This window comes from Arachis ipaensis, chromosome B3 (genome assembly GCF_059453495.1).
Source record: "Arachis ipaensis isolate K30076 ecotype BB chromosome B3, ASM5945349v1, whole genome shotgun sequence".
NCBI lineage: Eukaryota > Viridiplantae > Streptophyta > Magnoliopsida > Fabales > Fabaceae > Arachis > Arachis ipaensis.
The window spans coordinates 37395633-37413673 of NC_142438.1; the positions used below are offsets into that span (position 1 = coordinate 37395633).

The window sequence follows — 18041 nt, forward strand, 5'->3', positions numbered from 1 at the left end:
CAATCAAGTTTAGTATTTCATTGTGAACGCATTGAGGGAGGGCATACATGCCAAGAATGTAAGAGAAAATATATTGTGAAAGTGCCCTCTGGGCAATCTTTTGAATCTGAACCTCCAGCTTTTGATTCAAAAAGAATTTTGACCTCTGTTAAAAATTCATTGGATGCTTTCTATAGGTTTTCCAGGCCTCACACGGTTATTGGCACCGTAAGTTAAACCTCTTCTAGAATTTATCTTTAAGATAGTACATGGATCTTATGGTTAATACTTTAATTTATTTGTTTGAACCAGTTTTTTGGATTATTGTAATATTCTTATCATTTTAAAACTAATCACTTTATCTCTGTTTGCATAGGCATTGAGCATAGTTTTTGTGTCTATCCTAGCAGTGCAGACTAATAGATAAGGTATGGATCTTGCTAATAGAAATAAAAATCTTGGTGACTAATAAACGCTTTTCTTTTGTACCTGGCTTCTGAATTATTCAAGTAGAATTTCTATGTGATTTATCAGTTGCTATGTGAACAATAAGGATCAAACTCTATATCTTTTGGTAATAGAAGATTTAATATCATGTCATGAAACTGTCTCTCCTAAAAGCTTAAGTTGTTAGGTAGAGATACATAAATTGTTATATATCTATCAGCTTGTAGCATGTCATTTACTACTTTTGGTTATTTATTTATTAACTTTTGTATGCAGGAAGATCTGTTTAAATTACTTGGTGAGAAACATCAGCTCTATGAATTTCTGGATACATTCTACATGCAATGCTCATATATTCTTTTCAACAAGGAGCATGTCAAAGCTATTCTTTCAGAAATTGTTAAACATAAAGCGGCAGAGAATGAACAACGGATACAGTCTTACATGAATATGTTGGTGGTAAGGACATGATGTTTTAGGTGTAGTAAATTATTGCATTTGGTTATTGGAAGCACTTATATCTTCTGTTCCCAAGGTGAATTAGATAGATCCTAGTTTAATTTACTCACTTTTCTCTTATTGTTTGTTTAGTATTTACTAATTTCTACAATGTGTTCTTCATTTTAAGGTTGTAGAGAGTCCTGTTGATTCTGCATTGTTCCCGGATAGGGCACCATTATCAGTACTTCAAAAATGTGAGGAATTTTCTAGTTGCTGTCCAGTTATATAAGAGAATGATATGGCTGCAAAATTAGTATGTTAATTGGTGTTATCTTGTGATGTTAGATGACAAACATGGAGCACTTGAATTCCTCAAGTTAATATTAGCATGAATTTTATTATTTTATTGTAAATACTTGTATGCAGTCGAACTGATCTTTACTATAGAGAAAGTTTGTGCAATGTAAGCATATCGAAGAAATAGGAAAATTGACTTATTGAATCAATTTAGTGTTTAAATATTTTGGATTTAATTTATAAAGTGGGTGTAGAATATTGTAATATTTTTTTATTGTTAACAAGAAAGATCTTTTGCAACATTTTTTTAATGTTAGCAAAAAAATAAATTGTAACATTTATTAGAGTATTGCTATAGAATATCTATTGTAACATTTTTTAAAGTGTTATTAAAAAGAGTTATTGTGACATTTTTTAAATGTTACATAAAATATATATTGTAACATTTTTTAAGTATTACAAAAAATATCTATTGTAACATTTTTTTAAGTGTTACCAAGAAAGGTCTATTGTAACATTTTTCATAATATTACTATAGAAGATTTATTGTAACATTTTTACTAAATGTTATTAAATCTTTAAAAGAATGTTAGTAAAACTCTTTAGTAACATAGGGTATATTTAACATTTGTTAAAATGTTACTAATATATATAGGTAACATTTTAATATGATTTAGTAACATTTTTTAAATGTTAGTAAAAGTCAAGTATGTAGTAGTGTATCACTTATACTTTGATTCTACTAAAAACCTGCTTAATGCCCATGTTAACTTAAGTATCAGAGTCTCTTGCAGGTACCACCCCCTCCGATGATCCGGGATCAGCAGCACCACCAAATACAACAAGTCGGACTCGTTAGTTCCGGCCACCACCGCAGATCTCGACCGAGATCGACCTACAGTTTCAGGTAACCATCGGAACATTGGTGCCGTTGTCGGGGAACCTAGAAGTCATCCCATCATCATGATGGACAACCGTGACAATGATCACAACTCTGGTATGGAAGAAAGAACACCGCATAAGAACGCAGACATCACACCAAAGGATACACCTCAACCGAACGGAGACAAGGATTCTCCAAATACAGAAATTTTAGATGTCCTCCGAGAACAGCAGGATCATCTCAAATAGCTCGAAAAAGAGGCCGACCATCAACGAGAAACTGAGAGGAACCTACGAAGAGAAACTAGGCGACGACGTAAGCTAGAGGACAAGATCCTAAAGCTTGAAACAGATCTCAAAAACAAAACTTCTCACTCCAACCATGAAGATAACTCCCACAGGGATTAAGATCCCTTCACTAAAGAGATCATGAAAGCTAAAGTTCCAAAGGATTTTAAAGCTCCCGACATGACGTCATATGACGGCACCTCAGATCCCAGCCATCATCTCAGTAATTTCAGAAGCAGGATGTATCTCACTGACGCCTCGGACGCCGTTCGATGCAAAGCCTTCCCGACCACCCTGACAAAGACAGCAACCAAGTGGTTTGACAGTTTGCCTCCAAGATCTATCACAAGTTTTGATGACCTAGCCAAAAAATTTCTTGCCAGATTCTCCATCTAGAAGGACAAAGCCAAACACGCCCCGAGCCTACTAGGAATCAAGCAAGGAGATTGGGAAAGTCTTCGCAACTACATGGAAAGATTCAATAAAGCATGTCTGGACATACAAAGTCTGCCAACGGAAGTAGCCATTATGGGTCTCATCAATGGCCTGCGAGAAGGACCTTTTAGTCACTCCATATAAAAAAAGCATCCAGCATCTCTGAACGAGGTACAAGAAAGGGCAGAAAAGTACATTAACATGGAGGAGAACTCTTGATTAGGAGAAACCTCAAAGTCCGGATTCTCCTACCCACCTCGGTACAATGATAAAGAATCCAAGAAAAAAGGAGATCAATTCAATGAGAAGCCCAGAAAGTACCACAATTACACCCCCCTTTGGGTGTCTCTTGTAGATGTCTACCGAAAAATATGCAACACTGAGAAGATCCCACCACCCCGTCCAATCAAAAGCAAAAAAGAAGGGGGAAATCGGACAGAGTACTGTGAGTAATACCGAATTTATGGACATCCCACTAATGAATGCTTCGACCTGAAGAATGTCATAGAGAAATTGGCAAGAGAAGGTCGACTAGATCGGTACTTAGCCAACAAAACAGATGAACCAAGAAAAAGAAGAAGGGATGAAGAGGTCGGACGAACTGAACGACCACCTCACATTCCTGAGAGACATGTCCATATGATAAATGGAGGATTCACAGGAGGAGGAATCTCTAAATCATCTCGTAAAAGACACCTTAAAGAAGTATATCATGTAGGGGAAGGAGAGAGGTCATCTGACCTCCCCACTATTACTTTCACTCAAGAAGATGCAACAGGCATCATTCTGGGACATGATGATCCCATGGTCATCACCATCATATTAGCTAACGCTAACCTCCACAGAACATTAATCGACCAGGGAAGTTCCGCGGACATCTTATTTAAAACCGCCTTCGACAAACTCGACCTACAAGAAAAAGAGCTTAGACCATATCCAAATAGCTTGTTCGGACTAGGAGACACCCCGATCCAACCACTCGGGTATATCTCGCTACACACAACCTTTGGAAAGGGAACCAGGTCAAGGACACTTAACATAGACTACATTGTAGTCGACATGAGCTCAGCTTACAACGCCCTAATAGGTCGGACAACACTGAACCAGTTCGCCGTAGTGGTCTCGACTCCACATCTATGCATGAAGTTTCCAACTCCAGAAGGGATCGCCACGATAAAAGGAGACAAAAAAAACTGCACGTCGCTGTTATAATGAAAGTCTGAACCTCAAAGGCAACCCAAAGGGAGAGGAAGTCCATACCATAGAACTCGGGGGAATCCGAACTCGCAAAGAGCTCCGCCCTCAACCAGAAGGTGAGATTCAAGAAGTTCAAATTGGAGACGATCCAAGCAAAACAACAAATATAGGGGTAAATCTAAGAGAAGACTTAAAGGAACTACTAATAAAGCTCTTAAAAGACAATTTTGACCTCTTTGCATGGAATGCTGCCGACATGCCTGGTATCGATCCCGGACTAATGTGCCACAAATTAGCCGTCTACCCAGGGTCTCGGCCAGTACAGCAAAAGCATAGAAAGCTTGGCCTGGAAAGGTCACAAGCTGTAGAGGAGCAGGTACAAGTCTTGTTGGAGGCAGTTCATAAGGGAGGTAAAATACCCATTATGGCTAGCCAATGTGGTGTTGGTCAAAAAGTCAAATGGAAAGTGGCGGATGTGCACTGATTACACCGACCTCAACAAAGCCTACCCAAAAGATTCCTACCCACTCCCAAACATTGACACACTAGTTGACGCTTCGTCAGGATATCAGTACCTCTCCTTCATGGACGCTTACTCAGGGTACAACTAGATTCCAATGTATCAACTTGACCAAGATAAGACATCATTTTTGACCCCAAAAGCAAATTACTGCTACATAGTTATGCCCTTCGGACTCAAGAACGCTGGGGCTACATACCAAAGATTGATGAACAAAGCCTTTGCAGACCACATTGGGAAGTCGATGGAGGTTTATGTAGATGATATGCTGGTAAAAACACAAAATGAGGAATCCTTGTTGCCCGACCTCGCCAAAGTGTTCGACACCATCGGAAAGCATGTAATGCGACTTAACCCCGCAAAATGCACATTTGCGGTAGAAGCTGGCAAATTCTTGGGCTTCATGCTCACACAAAGAGGAATTGAGGCGAACCCAGATAAATGTCAGGCCATACTCAACATGAAAAGTCCAACCTGCGTTAAAGAAGTACAACAGCTCAACGGAAGACTGGCAGCCCTGTCCAGGTTTCTAGCTGGGTCGGCCATCAAATCTCTCCCCGTTTACGCCACATTAAGGAAAGGAATGAGGTTTGAATGGACCACAGAATGCGAGCAAGCCTTCCAAGATTTTAAAAATTTTTTGGGGCAACCGCCCATTCTTACCTGACCACGAGAAGGAGAAGCACTCATATTATACCTCGTAGTAGAAAATCGGGCAATAGCCTCCACACTAGTCAGAGAAAACAAAAGTGGGCAACAACCCATTTACTTCATCAGCAAAGCCTTACAAGGGGCTGAACTGAACTATCAAAAGATAGAAAAGTTCGCCTACGCACTCATACTCGCTTCTCGCTGACTTCGCTCGTACTTTCAAGCGCACACTATCAAGGTTCGGACCAACCAGCCCATAAAAAGTATCCTACAGAAGACAGACTTAGCTGGAAGAATCCTACAGTGGGCAGTCAAGTTGTTTGAATTTGATCTTCTATATGAAGCTCGGACAGCCATCAAGTCACAGTATCTGGCCAACTTCATTGCTGAGTATACGGATACCCCGGGAAATCCCACAAAATGGAAACTATATGTGGACGGCTCTTCAAACAAAACTGGGAGTGGCGCGGGCGTGATAATAGAAAGCGATCAGGGAACCCAAGTCGAACTCTCATTAAAATTTGACTTCCCTGCTTCTAACAATCAAGCCGAATACGAAGCATTACTGGCTGGTTTTAGGCTGGCTAAGGAAGTCGGAGTTCAAAAGCTCACCATCTTCAGTGATTCACAAATAGTTACCTCGCAAATAGAAGGGAATTACCAGGCCAAGGACCCCACCATGAAAAAATATCTGGACAAGACCAGAGAACAGCTCGGACAACTCGGAGAATATGAGATCCAACATATACCTCGGGAACAAAATGCTCGAGCTGATGCACTCTCAAAACTAGCCCGCACCAAACCAGGGGGCAATAATAGAAGCCTCATCTAGGAAACATTGCAAAGCCCATCAATCTTAGTGGAAGAAAAGGTCCTAACCATATCAGGTCAGGATCAGGGGTGGATGACTCCCATAATCAACTACCTCAAGACAGAGGCACTCCCCACAGATAAGAAGGAGGCAAAGAGGTTGATACGAGAAGCACAGCACTACACCATAGTAGGCAACATCTTATATAGAAGAGAGATCTCAACACCCCTCCTAAAAATGCGTACCAACCTCCAACATAAAGGAAGTCCTGGAAGAAGTACACAACGACATGTGTGGCAACCACTTGGGGGGGAGGGGTGAGCTCTTTCCAAAAAGGTACTCCGAGTTGGATTTTTCTAGCCAACCTTACACAAAGAAGCAACAGAGTTCATCAAGACATGCCCACCATGTCAGAAGCATGCTAACTTTCACGTCACCCCACCAGAAGAGCTCATCAGTGTAACGTCGCCCTGGCCGTTCGCAAAATGGGGGCTAGACCTCCTCGGACCCTTTCCCCAAGGATCGGGACAAGTCAAATTCCTCATTGTATGGGTGGACTATTTCATAAAATGGATTGAAGCAGAGCCCCTAGCCAATGTCACTGCTCAAAAAAGTCAAAAATTTCTATACAGGAATATTATCACAAGGTTTGGAGTCCCTTACTTCATCACCACAGATAATAGTACTCAATTTACTGATACAAGTTTCAGGAACTTAGTAGCTGACTTGAAAATAAAGCACCAATTCACATCCGTAGAACACCCACAAGCTAACGGACAGGTAGAAGCTGCCAACAAAGTCATACTAGCCGGGTTAAAACGAAGACTACAGGACGCAAAGGGAGCTTGGGCCGAAGAGCTCCCACAAGTCCTATGGGCATATCGGACAACTCCGCACTCCACCACAGGAGAATCACCCTTCCGACTTGCTTACGGAATGGAGGCAATGATCCCAGTGGAGATAGAGGAAAGATCCCCCAGAATAATCCTCTACAATGAAGAGGCCAACTCTCAAAACCAAAGGGAAGAGCTTGACCTACTACCCGAGGTCCGAGAAAGAGCTCAGATAAGAGAGGAAGCGCTAAAGCGTCGAATGACTTCAAGGTATAATCAGAGGGTAATCCAGCGAAGCTTCACCAACAATGACCTCATCCTAATCCGAAATTACATCGGAGCAGGTCGATCAGGAGAAGGGAAGCTAACAGCTAACTGGAAAGGACCTTACCGAGTTGTAGAGGTACTGGGAAAAGGCTACTACAAGGTATCTGTTCCAACGGTTACCTGAAACTGGAGGTCGATCTCGGTCGAGATCTTCTGTACCGGTTGGTGCCAATGTGTCCGGCTGGTGAGTGGCGGCTGGAGTTGTCGTGTCCAACTTGTTGGCTGGCTACACTGCTGATCCTTAGTCACCGGAGGGTGGAGGATACCTGCAAGAGACTTCGATGCTTAAGTTAGCATGGGTATTAAACAGGTTTTTAGTAGAATCAGAGTATGAGTTATACCTGGGTGCTCTAGTGTATTTATAGTAGTGTGGGCTGACCTTTCTGATAAGATAAGTTAGTTATCTTATCTTATCTTATTTTGAGTGAAGTCAGCTTATCTTCAAGGGAACCGCCTTTATCTCTATAGGCTTGGATTGCCTTTGGATTTGGGTCGTGTTCCTCTATTTGGGCCCTTTATTGGGCTTTCCTGTCGATTTGGCCGACCTCTTTGAGAAGAGGTCAAGTAGCCTGACCTGAAGAGGTTGGTCGCTTTGTCGCCGATCATCCCAGGTCGGATAGCTCGACCCAGGGTATGAACAGTGCCCCTGCTTGAGCTCGGTCTTCTCTTTTTTTTTTCTTGAGGTCGAGTCCTTGACTTCGGTTCTTCTCTAGTGAAGCCGAACTCAAGCATTTTATCGATTTCTTCCTTTGTAGAACCTTTTTGAATGTAGAACATTTTTTTCTTTAAAGGTGCGCGCTTCTGTATTAGCGCTTTGTTCTAGGGAACGTGCGAGGGTTTAATACCTTCATTAATTAGTATTAATTGCCCCGTTTCCCTTGGCTTTATTTTGAATTTTTCTTCCTCAGAAAACGGTTTTTCTTCTTTGTTCTTCTTCGTAACTTCTTCTTTTACTTTATCACTTTTTGCCTGCGCTTTGTCTTTGCTTTGTGGCATCATTCGGCGATTTTCTGGGCGATTTTGTTTTTGAAGCTTCTTTCTTCATTTCAGGTTGGTTCTTTCTTCCTTTCCTTCTACGTCATTTTTTCTGCCTGATGGTGAGAAAGTTTTGATTTTGCTTTGAGAAAGTTTGGATCTTTCTGCTTTTGCTGTGTCTGGTTATTGTCGTAATGCGTGCTCTGAAGTTTCTTCGCCCTTTTGTATGAATCTTTTCATCTTTCCTATTGCTTTGACACCCTTAGGGCTTTTGCATGTTATCACTATTTTCGTTTGTGCTTTTGATGATAATTTGTTTGATTCTGGAGAAAAGGCTGTGTCTTTGACGATCCTCTGCTTGGCATGTTTGGTGTTGTCGAAGCGTTTTGCTGATAGACTATAAAAAGATAGTGGCTTTGATGACTTTTGTACTTTTTTGTGTTTTGTCTTTCTCCTATGAAAATGCTTGCTATTTGAAATCTTCTTTTCTTGTTTGGGGGATGCCGAGGCGTAAGCTGTAGATTTTTCCTGAAACCTTGCTTTGTTACTGCCTCTAAAGGATGCCCCAGGACTTTGGTTTGAGTCTTGGGGTTTTCCTTTTCTATTTGTTCTTCTGTATACTAGTCGAGTTATTTTGCCCCTCGTCCGAGATATTTTTTGGTAATCCCATCTTCTTTTCTTATTGTAGGATTAGTTGGCCTCATGTCTTCTCGCAATAACATTGTAGAGATGTCTTCTAAAGTTCCCGAGGGGATGTCTGATTGGCTGGACTCCCTTGTCTTGATGTGTGTCTCTGTGGTGGATGCTGATTTTTGTGTAGAGCTGAGGAAACGTCATAGGATTTGTGGTAGCAGCGCCCGGGAGAGGGATTATGAGCTTGTGGCGCCTGATTCTGATGAGAGGGTTTGTTTTCCTACTTTGGTCGAGGGAGAGCGTCCCTTTTTCTATGCCTATGAATATTTCTTCAGCCAGTTGGACATTACCTTTCCTTTTACTGCTTTCGAAATTGATTTGTTGTGGTCTTGTAATATTGCCCCATCCCAGCTTCATCCGAATTCCTGGCGTTTTATCAAGATTTTTCAGCTGCTTTGCCAAGAGTTAGGCATAACACCTTCCCAGACTCTTTTCCTCTATCTTTTTGTATCTGCCAAGCCTGGAGGTTCCTCCAAAAAGAAAGCTTCCTGGGTTTCTTTCAGGTCGGCCCAGGGGCATAAAGTTTTTGCCATGTATGATGAGTCTTTTAAAAATTTTAAGAATTATTTCTTCTGAGTCCGTGCTGTTGAGGGGGTCCTCCTTTTTTTTCTTGATGAGAATGACGAGCCTGCTTTCCCTCTAGAGTGGCAAAAGAATGTGAGAGTGTCTCGCTATACATGGGAGATGCTTGATGAGGTTGAGCGGGCTTTTGTAGTTGTTCTTGAAGATTTGTGGGGGGAACCACCCCATCTGGATACAAAAAGATTTTTGAGTGATCCATCTTCGGCTCGAACTGCTTTGGGTACTGTCTGACTTGTTTCTGTACTTGTTTCTTAGTTTTGCTTCTTCTAGAGAGTAACTTATCACTATGGTTGATTCTGTATTTTCAGAGATGTCGAAAAACAATGATTCCATGAAGGCCTTCAAGAAGGCAAAGAAGGTTGCAGCTGCTCAAAACATTTCGGCCAAGGTGGCGGGAGAGGGGTCTTCTCAAGTTTCGGTGAAGCTGCCTGTGCCAAGTTCTCCTGGGCCGAGGAAGGTGATCCCTACTCCTCGAGTTCGTCCGGCTGACCCTCCACAAACTTCTGCTGCCACTTCTGGTGCTCCTCCCAGCAAAAAACAAAAAACAATTGAGCCTTTCAACCTTGACGCTCCTGACTTTGATGTAGTGGAGTTTGTTGACCAACAGATCGGTCCTTATGGTGCCCTCCCCATGGATGATGTTTCGCTCCTTCGCCATTTAGATTTTATAACTCAGAGCAGCATCAAGATGGCCCATATGGGGGCTGCCCTGTATCGGACTGCTCAAAATCTTCCTCTCCATGCCACCAAAGCCTTTATGGAGGAGGCTAAACAAGAGTTTGATAGGATGAAGGGCTTGAAGGAGGAGCTTGAGGTGAAGGTGGCCAAACTGGAGAAGGATTTGAAGAATGAGAATGCGAGTTCCTTTGCTCTGGCAGCTTCTGTGTGGTTGGCTGAGGACACAACATTGAGGCATAAAGACAGCTACGTTACAGACTATCAGGAGGGGATGCATTTGAAGGAGGAGTTGGAGAATGCCCGAGCTGATTACTCTGAGCTCCAGGGTCATCTTGTTAGCAGTGTGAATGCTGCTTACGAGAGCCTGAAGGAGCAGGTTCGAATTATTGCGCCTGAGGCCGATCTTACTCTTTTTAGCCTGGATAATGTTGTGAGGGATGGTAAGATTGTCCCTGATGACCAGGATGATGACGATGTCGATCCTCCCCCTGTGCCTTCTGCCAAGGTGTCGGCTTCTATAGCTCCTCCTGCTGGGATCGTTCGTCCAGAGTTAGATCATGATTGTCAAATTCTGAATAGGGACGACGGTACAGTAGATGTTGTGCCTCTCCAAGCTCGCCCTCCTTCACCTCGGACTGATGCTGCCGAGCAGTCTTCTAATCTTAGCTGAATTTTCTTGGATATTTGTGTAGATAGCCCGGCTTGTGGGCTTTTAAACTCTTTATTTTGTACTTTAAATATTTTGCTTGACTGTTGATACTCCTTCTGGTTGCTTGTTCAGCAACTTTTGATTTTGAAAAAATAACAAATAGCTTTCAAGCTTTTGGGCCTGACCCTGAAGCTTGTTATAATATTGTATTTTATATCATGCTTGTTTGCACTTGTCTTGGCATCTTTCTGGGTTTTAAGAATGCTGAAGCCTTGCTGCTTGGCCTCTTTGAATTGCTTTGTGTTTATTGCTTGTAGCTTGGATCCTTTTAGGTTGTGGATGTGTGGACCCCACTTGTATTTCGATTTTCCAGCTCTTGTATTTATTTCTAGCAATCCATAACCGATTTCTTTACGTTGGTCTTTTTCCCGTTGTTTTTGTAGTCCTCTTTTTTGGACCTTTGTCAGGTCTCTTTCAGGGACTACTTTTATAACTTGTTGGTTGTAGGAGATCGACTTCTTTGCGTCATCTTTTTCCAAGTTATTTTTGTAATCCTCTTTCTTGGACCTTTGTCAGGTCTCTTTCAGGGATTACTTATATAACTTATTTGTAGGAGGTCGACTTCTTCATGTCGTCCTCTTCTAAGTTATTTTTGTAATCCTCTTTCTTGGACCTTTGTTGGGTCTCTTTCAGGGATTACTTATATAACTTGTTTGTAGGAGGTCGACTTCTTCATGTCGTCCTCTTCTAAGTTATTTTTGTAATCCTCTTTCTTGGACCTTTGTTGGGTCTCTTTCAGGGATTACTTATATAACTTGTTTGTAGGAGGTTGACTTCTTCATGTCGTCCTCTTCTAAGTTATTTTTGTAATCCTCTTTCTTGGACCTTTGTTGGGTTTCTTTCAGGGATTACTTTTATAACTTGTCCGTTGTAGGAGACCGACTTCTTTATGTCGATCTCTTCTAAGTTATTTTGTAATCTTCTTTCTTGGACCTTTGTCAGGTCTCTTTCAGGGATTACTTATATAACTTATTTTTGTAGGAGACCGACTTCGTTAGGTCGATCTCTTCTAAGTTATAGCAATTCCTCTTTTATAGGGTTGGCCAGACCTCTTTCCAGGGATTTGCTGATAACTTGGGTTGACTCGGTCCGACTTCTTAACGTCGGCTAGTCTTTAAGTTATTATTTAGCAATCCATAAGACCTCGTCGGGTTCTTTTTCCGGATCACTTTCGATAACTTCTTGCATTATTCTGTGTTCATCTTTGCCGATTTGTAGAAGGTGGTTTCTATCTTTGTTTGTTCGACCTTTAGATGAATCACGTTTTCATCTCTATTGGTCTTTATCGTGATCGTGCAGTGAATCTGTTTTTCACTTTCTGCCGATCTGTTGCTTTATAATCGGACGATGAATGCTTCAGATTAATGCGTCTTGAGAATTTGTAGAATATCTAAAAATATATTTTATTCAAAAGCAAGTGCAAATATATACATACGGGATTTTTTCATCCCTTTAAATCGGATAATTTTTGGATCTCGACTTGGTGCCTCATTAAAAAACCTTTTCAGGAAAAAGAGTGCATCCGAGATCTTTTACCTTCTCTAGCTATAGTACCTTCTTAGGTTGCAGGCGTGCCATGATCTGGGAAGCTCTCGTCCATCGAGTTCGGACAGTCTGTAGTAGCCCTTTCCAAGTACTTCTATGACTCGGTAGGGTCCTTTCTAGTTTGCTGCTAGCTTTCCTTCTCCGGGTCGAGTTGTTCCAATATCATTTCGGATTAGGATGAGATCATTCTCAGCGAAACCTCTTGGCACTACCCTTTGATTATATCTCGAAGCCATTCGTCACTTTAGCGCTTCTTCCCTGATCCGAGCACTTTCTTGGATTTCCGGAAGTAGGTCGAGCTCTTCTCTTTGAAGTTGAGAATTGGCTTCTTCATTGTAGTGGACTACTCTAGGCGACCCTTCCTCGACCTCTACTGGGATCATTGCCTCCACTCCGTATGCTAGTCGAAATGGTGATTCGTTTGTGGTGGAATGTGGCGTTGTTCGATACGCCCATAGGACTTGTGGAAGTTCTTCGGCCCAAGCTCCCTTTGCAGCTTACAGTCTCCGTTTCAACCCAGCCAATATGATTTTGTTGGCAGCTTCGGCCTGTCCATTGGCTTGAGGATGTTCGACGGAGGTGAACTGGTGTTTTATGTTCAGATCGGCTACTAACTTTCTGAAGCCTGCATCTGTGAATTGGGTGCCATTGTCCGTGGTGATGGAATATAGAACCTCGAACCTTGTGACAATGTTCCTATATAGGAATTTCCAGCTTCTTTGAGCAGTGGCGTTGGCTAGGGGCTCTGCCTCGATCCACTTTGTGAAATAGTCTACCCCTACTATGAGGAATTTGACTTGTCCTGATCCTTGGGGGAAAGGTCCGAGGAGATCAAGTCCCCATTTTGCAAATGGCCAAGGTGAGGTTACGCTGATGAGCTCTTCTGGCGGGGCGATGTGAAAGTTGGCATGTTTCTGGCATAGTGGGCATGTCCTTACATACTCTGTAGCTTCTTTTTGTGGAGTTGGCCAATAAAATCCAGCCCGGAGTACTTTTTTGGTGAGAGCTTGTGCTCCGAGATGATTACCACAAATGCCACTGTGTACTTCCTCTAAAACTTCCCTTGTGTTGGAGGTCGGCACACATTTTAATAGTGGTATTGAAATTCCTCTTCTATATACGGTGTTGTTTATGATAGTGTAGTACCGAGCCTCTCGTTTTAACCTCTTTGCCTCCTTTTTATCTGTGGGGAGTGTTTCTGTTTTGAGGTAATTAATTATGGGGGTCATCCAATCTTGATTCTGACTTGTTATGGCTAGGACTTTTTCCTCTTCCGAGATTGACGGGTTCTGTAACATTTCCTGGATGAGGCTTCTATTGTTGCCCCCTGGTTTGGTGCTGGCTAGTTTTAAGAGTGCGTCAGCTCGGGCATTTTGTTCGCAGGGTATGTGGCAGATCTTGTATTCCCCGAGTTGTCCGAGCTGTTCCTTGGTTTTATCCAAATACTTTTTCATGGTGGGATCTTTGGCTTGGTAGCTACCTGTTATTTGTGAGTTGACTACTTGTGAATCGCTGAAGATGTTGAGTTTTTGAGCTCCAACCTCTTTAGCCAGCTTCAAACCAGCTAGTAACGCTTCATATTCCGCCTGGTTATTTGAGGCCGGGAACCCAAATTTGAGGGAAAGCTCAACTTGGGTACCTTGGTTGCTTTCTATTATCAAACCCGTGCCGCTTCCAGTCTTATTCGAGGACCTGTCTACGTAGAGATTCCATTCTATGGGGTTTTTAGGGTATCTGTGAATTCTGCAACGAAGTCGGCCAAGTACTGTGATTTGATGGCTGTCCAAGCTTCATAGTGGAGGTCGAACTTGGATAACTCGACTGCCCATTGTAGAATTCTGCCTGCTAGATCTGTTTTCTGTAATATCCCTTTTATGGTCTGGTCGGTTCGAACCTTAATGGTGTGAGCCTGGAAGTATGGGCGAAGCCGTCGAGATGTCAGTATGAGAGTATAGACGAACTTTTCTATTTTTTGGTAGTTCAGCTCGGATCCCTGCAGTGATTTACTAATGAAGTATACAGGTTGTTGCCCTTTGTCGTCCTCTCGAACCAGTGTTGAGGCAACTGCCCGATTTCCTACCGCAAGGTACAATACGAGTGGTTCTTCCTCCCGTGGTCGAGTTAGGATAGGTGGTCGTCCTAGGAAACTTTTGAAGTCCTGGAAGGCTTGCTCACATTCTATTGTCCATTCGAACTTCTTTCCTTTCCTTAAAGTGGCATAGAAGGGGAGAGATCTTATCACTGATCCTGCTAAGAATCTGGATAAGGCTGCTAATCTCCCGTTGAGTTGTTGTACCTCTTTGACACAAGTTGGGATCTTCATGTTGAGTATAGCCTGGCATTTGTCTGGATTTGCTTCAATTCCTCTTTGTGTGAGCATGAAACCTAAGAATTTGGCTACTTCTACTGCAAAGGTGCATTTTGCGGTATTGAGTCGCATGTCATGCTTCCTTATAGTGTCGAACACTTGGGCCAGGTCGGACAATAATATCTCTTCGCTTTGTGTCTTTATTAACATGTCGTCCACATAGACCTCCATGACTTTTCCGATATGATCTGAAAAGACTTTATTCATTAGCCTTTGATAAGTAGCTCCCGCATTCTTGAGACCGAAAGGCATCACAATGTAGCAGTAATTTGCCTTTGGTGTTAAAAACGAGGTCTTTTCTTGATCTGGTGGATACATGGGGATTTGATTGTATTTGGAGTATGCGTCCATAAACGAGAGGTATCTATATCCGGATGAAGCATCTACCAGAGCGTCGATACTTGGGAGTGGGTAAGGATCTTTTGGGCAGGCTTTGTTGAGATCGGTATAGTCGGTGCACATTCGCCATTTCCCATTTGATTTTTTCACCAAGACGACGTTAGCTAGCCATAGTGGGTACTTAACTTCTCTTATGAATCCTGCCTCCAGTAATGCTTGTACCTGTTCTTCCACAGCTTGGGATCGTTCTGGTCTAAGTTTTCTTCGTTTCTGCTGTACCGACCGAGATCCTGGATAAACCGCCAACTTGTGACACATTAGCTTGGGGTCTATGCCTGGCATGTCTGCAGCTTTCCATGCGAAGATATCGACATTATCTCGTAAGAACTGTACTAGTAATTCTTTTGCGTTTCCTTTTAGGATCGTGCCAATATTAGTTGTTTTGTCCGAGGTGTCTCCGATCTGAACTTTCTCTACCTCACCTTCGGGCTGTGGACGGAGTTCTTCTTGTCTCTGAACTCCACCAAGCTCAATTGTATGGAACTCTTCTCCTCTGCCTCTGAGGTTTAGACTTTCGTTATAACAGTGGCGTGCCATCTTTTGTTCTACTTTTATTGTAGCTATCCCTTCTGTGGTTGGAAATTTCATGCATAGATGTGGAGTCGAGACTATTGCGCCGAGTTGATTTAGTATTGTCCGACCTATTAAGGCATTGTAGGCTGAACTCACATCGATCACGATGTAGTCTATCTTGAGTGTTCTGGATTGGTTCCCTTTTCCGAAGGTTGTATGTAGTGACACGTATCCCAGTGGTTGTACTGGGGTATCGCCCAGTCCGAACAGGCTGTTCGGGTATGTTCTAAGCTCCTTTTCTTCTAAGCCGAGCTTGTCGAAGGCAGTTTTGAATAAGATGTCGGCAGAGCTCCCTTGGTCTATTAATGTGCGGTGGAGATTGGCATTCGCCAGTATGATGGTGATGACCATGCGATCGTCGTGTCCTGAAATGACATCGGATGCGTCTTCTTTGGTGAATGTAATTGCAGGGATGTCGGGTGCTTCCTCCTTCCCTTCTACATGATATACTTCTTTGAGATATCTTTTGTGGGATGACTTGGAGATTCCTCCTCCTGCAAATCCTCCGTGTATCATGTGGACATGTCTTTCTGGCGTACGAGGTGATCGCTCAGCTCGTCCGACATCTTCATCCCTTCGTCTTTTTCTTTGCTCATCATCTCGGGTGGCCAGGTACCGATTTAGTTTTCCTTCTCTTACTAATTTTTCTATGATATTTTTTAAATCGAAACATTCGTTGGTGGAATGTCCTCGGACTCGATGATATTCACAGTATTCGTTCCGATTTCCTCCTCCTCTTTTGCCTTTGAGTGGTCGAGCTGGGGGTATCTTTTCTGTGTTACAGACTTCTTTGTAAATATCCACCAGGGACACCCGAAGAGGGGTGTAATTATGATACTTTTTTATTTTTTCCCCCGTTCGATCTTCCTTCTTCTTGGATTCTTTATTTTTATCTCGGTAGGTGAAACCGGATTTCGAAGCTTTCCCAAGTCGGAAATTTTCTTCCATGTTGATGTACTTCTCTGCCCGCTCTTGCACCTCGTCCAGAGATGTGGGGTATTTCTTTGATATATATTGGCTGAAAAGTTCCTCTCGTAAGCCGTTGATGAGGCCCATGACGGTAGCCTCTGTTGGCAAGCTTTGTATATCCAGGCATGTTTTGTTGAATCTTTCCATGTAGTTGCGAAGACTTTCCCGATCTCCTTGCCTGATTCCTAGTAGACTGGGGGCGTGCTTGGCCTTGTCTTTTTGGATGGAGAATTTGGCCAAGAAATTTTTGGCTAGGTCGTCAAAGCTAAAGATGGACTTAGGAGGTAAGTTGTCGAACCATCTAATTGCTGTCTTCGTGAGTGTCGTTGGAAAAGCCTTGCAGCGAACAGCGTCTGAGGCGTCGATGAGGTACATTCTGCTTCTGAAGTTACTGAGGTGATGGTTGGGATCTGTAGTGCCATCATACAAAGTCATATCCGGGAGTTTAAAGTCCTTAGAAATTTTATTTTTCATGATTTCCCTAGTCAATGGATCTTGATCTCTGCGTGAATTGTCCTCAGGGGTGGTCCGGGTGGCCTTTTCTTTGAGATCGGCTTCGAGTTGTAGGATTTTATCTTCTAAGTCTCGATGTCGCCTTACCTCTCTTTGTAGATCCTTGCCAACTTCTCGTTGATGCTGGCTTTCTTTTTCAAGTTGCTTTAAATGATCTTGAAGCGCTTCTATTACTCCTGGATTTGATGAATTTTTATCTCCGTTGGATTCCGGAGTATCTTTTGGTATAGCGCCCGCATTTTTGTGTGGTGTTCTATCCTCTAGATCTGAATCATGGTCGTCCGCCATGGTGGTGGGATGACTTCCAGGTTCCCCGACAACAGCACCAATGTTCTGAGAGTTACCTGAAACTGGAGGTCGATCTCGGTTGAGATCTTCTGTACCGGTCGGTGCCGATGTGTTCGGCTGGTGAGTAGCGGCCGGAGTTGTTGTGTCTGACTTGTTGGCTGGCTACACTGCTGATCCTTGGTCACCGGAGGGTGGGGGGTACCTGCAAGAGACTCCGATACTTAAGTTAGCATGGGTATTAAACAGGTTTTTAGTAGAATCAGAGTATGAGTTATACGTGGGTGCTCTAGTGTATTTATAGTAGTGTGGGCTGACCTTTCTAATAAGATAAGTTAGTTATCTTATCTTATCTTATTTTGAGTGAAGTCAGCTTATCTTCAAGGGAACCGCCTTTATCTCTATAGGCTTGGATTGCCTTTGGATTTGGGTCGTGTTCCTCTATTTGGGCCCTTTATTGGGCTTTCCTGTCGATTTGGCCGACCTCTTTGAGAAGAGGTCAAGTAGCCTGACCTGAAGAGGTTGGTCGCTTTGTCGCCGATCATCCCAGGTCGGATAGCTCGACCCAGGGTATGAACAGTATCCGACCTCGAGGGACGAGAACTACCAAGGTCATGGCATGCCTGTAACCTAAGTAGGTACTA

At 42.8% G+C, this 18041-nt stretch overlaps 2 protein-coding genes across 2 annotated transcripts; one reads left to right on the forward strand and one right to left on the reverse strand.

Annotated features, from left to right (window-relative positions):
• Positions 1–9460: 9460 nt before the first annotated feature.
• LOC110270110 (uncharacterized) lies at positions 9461–10706 on the forward strand. Its single transcript, XM_021118744.2, has 2 exons — positions 9461–9578; positions 9667–10706. Exons 1-2 carry the CDS (start codon positions 9461–9463, stop codon positions 10704–10706), a joined length of 1158 nt encoding a protein of 385 aa, XP_020974403.2.
• Positions 10707–13766: 3060 nt separating this feature from the next.
• Positions 13767–17073, reverse strand: LOC148570323 (uncharacterized). The gene is made up of 2 exons (XM_088506975.1): positions 15220–17073; positions 13767–13802 (listed from the first exon to the last, which is right to left on the reverse strand). Exons 1-2 carry the CDS (start codon positions 17071–17073, stop codon positions 13767–13769), a joined length of 1890 nt encoding a protein of 629 aa, XP_088363101.1.
• Positions 17074–18041: the final 968 nt, after the last annotated feature.

Bases quoted from the DNA above. Each gene is read 5' to 3' on its own strand.
- LOC110270110 (XM_021118744.2), top strand. From the start codon at position 9,461: ATGCTTGATGAGGTTGAGCGGGCTTTTGTAGTTGTTCTTGAAGATTTG. The intron at 9,579-9,666 runs GTACTGTCTGAC...CTGTATTTTCAG, and splicing joins TTCGGCTCGAACTGCTTTGG to AGATGTCGAAAAACAATGAT.
- LOC148570323 (XM_088506975.1), bottom strand. From the start codon at position 17,073: ATGAAAAATAAAATTTCTAAGGACTTTAAACTCCCGGATATGACTTTG. The intron at 13,803-15,219 runs GTACAAGCATTA...CAACATCTTCAG, and splicing joins CCCAAGCTGTGGAAGAACAG to CGATTCACAAGTAGTCAACT.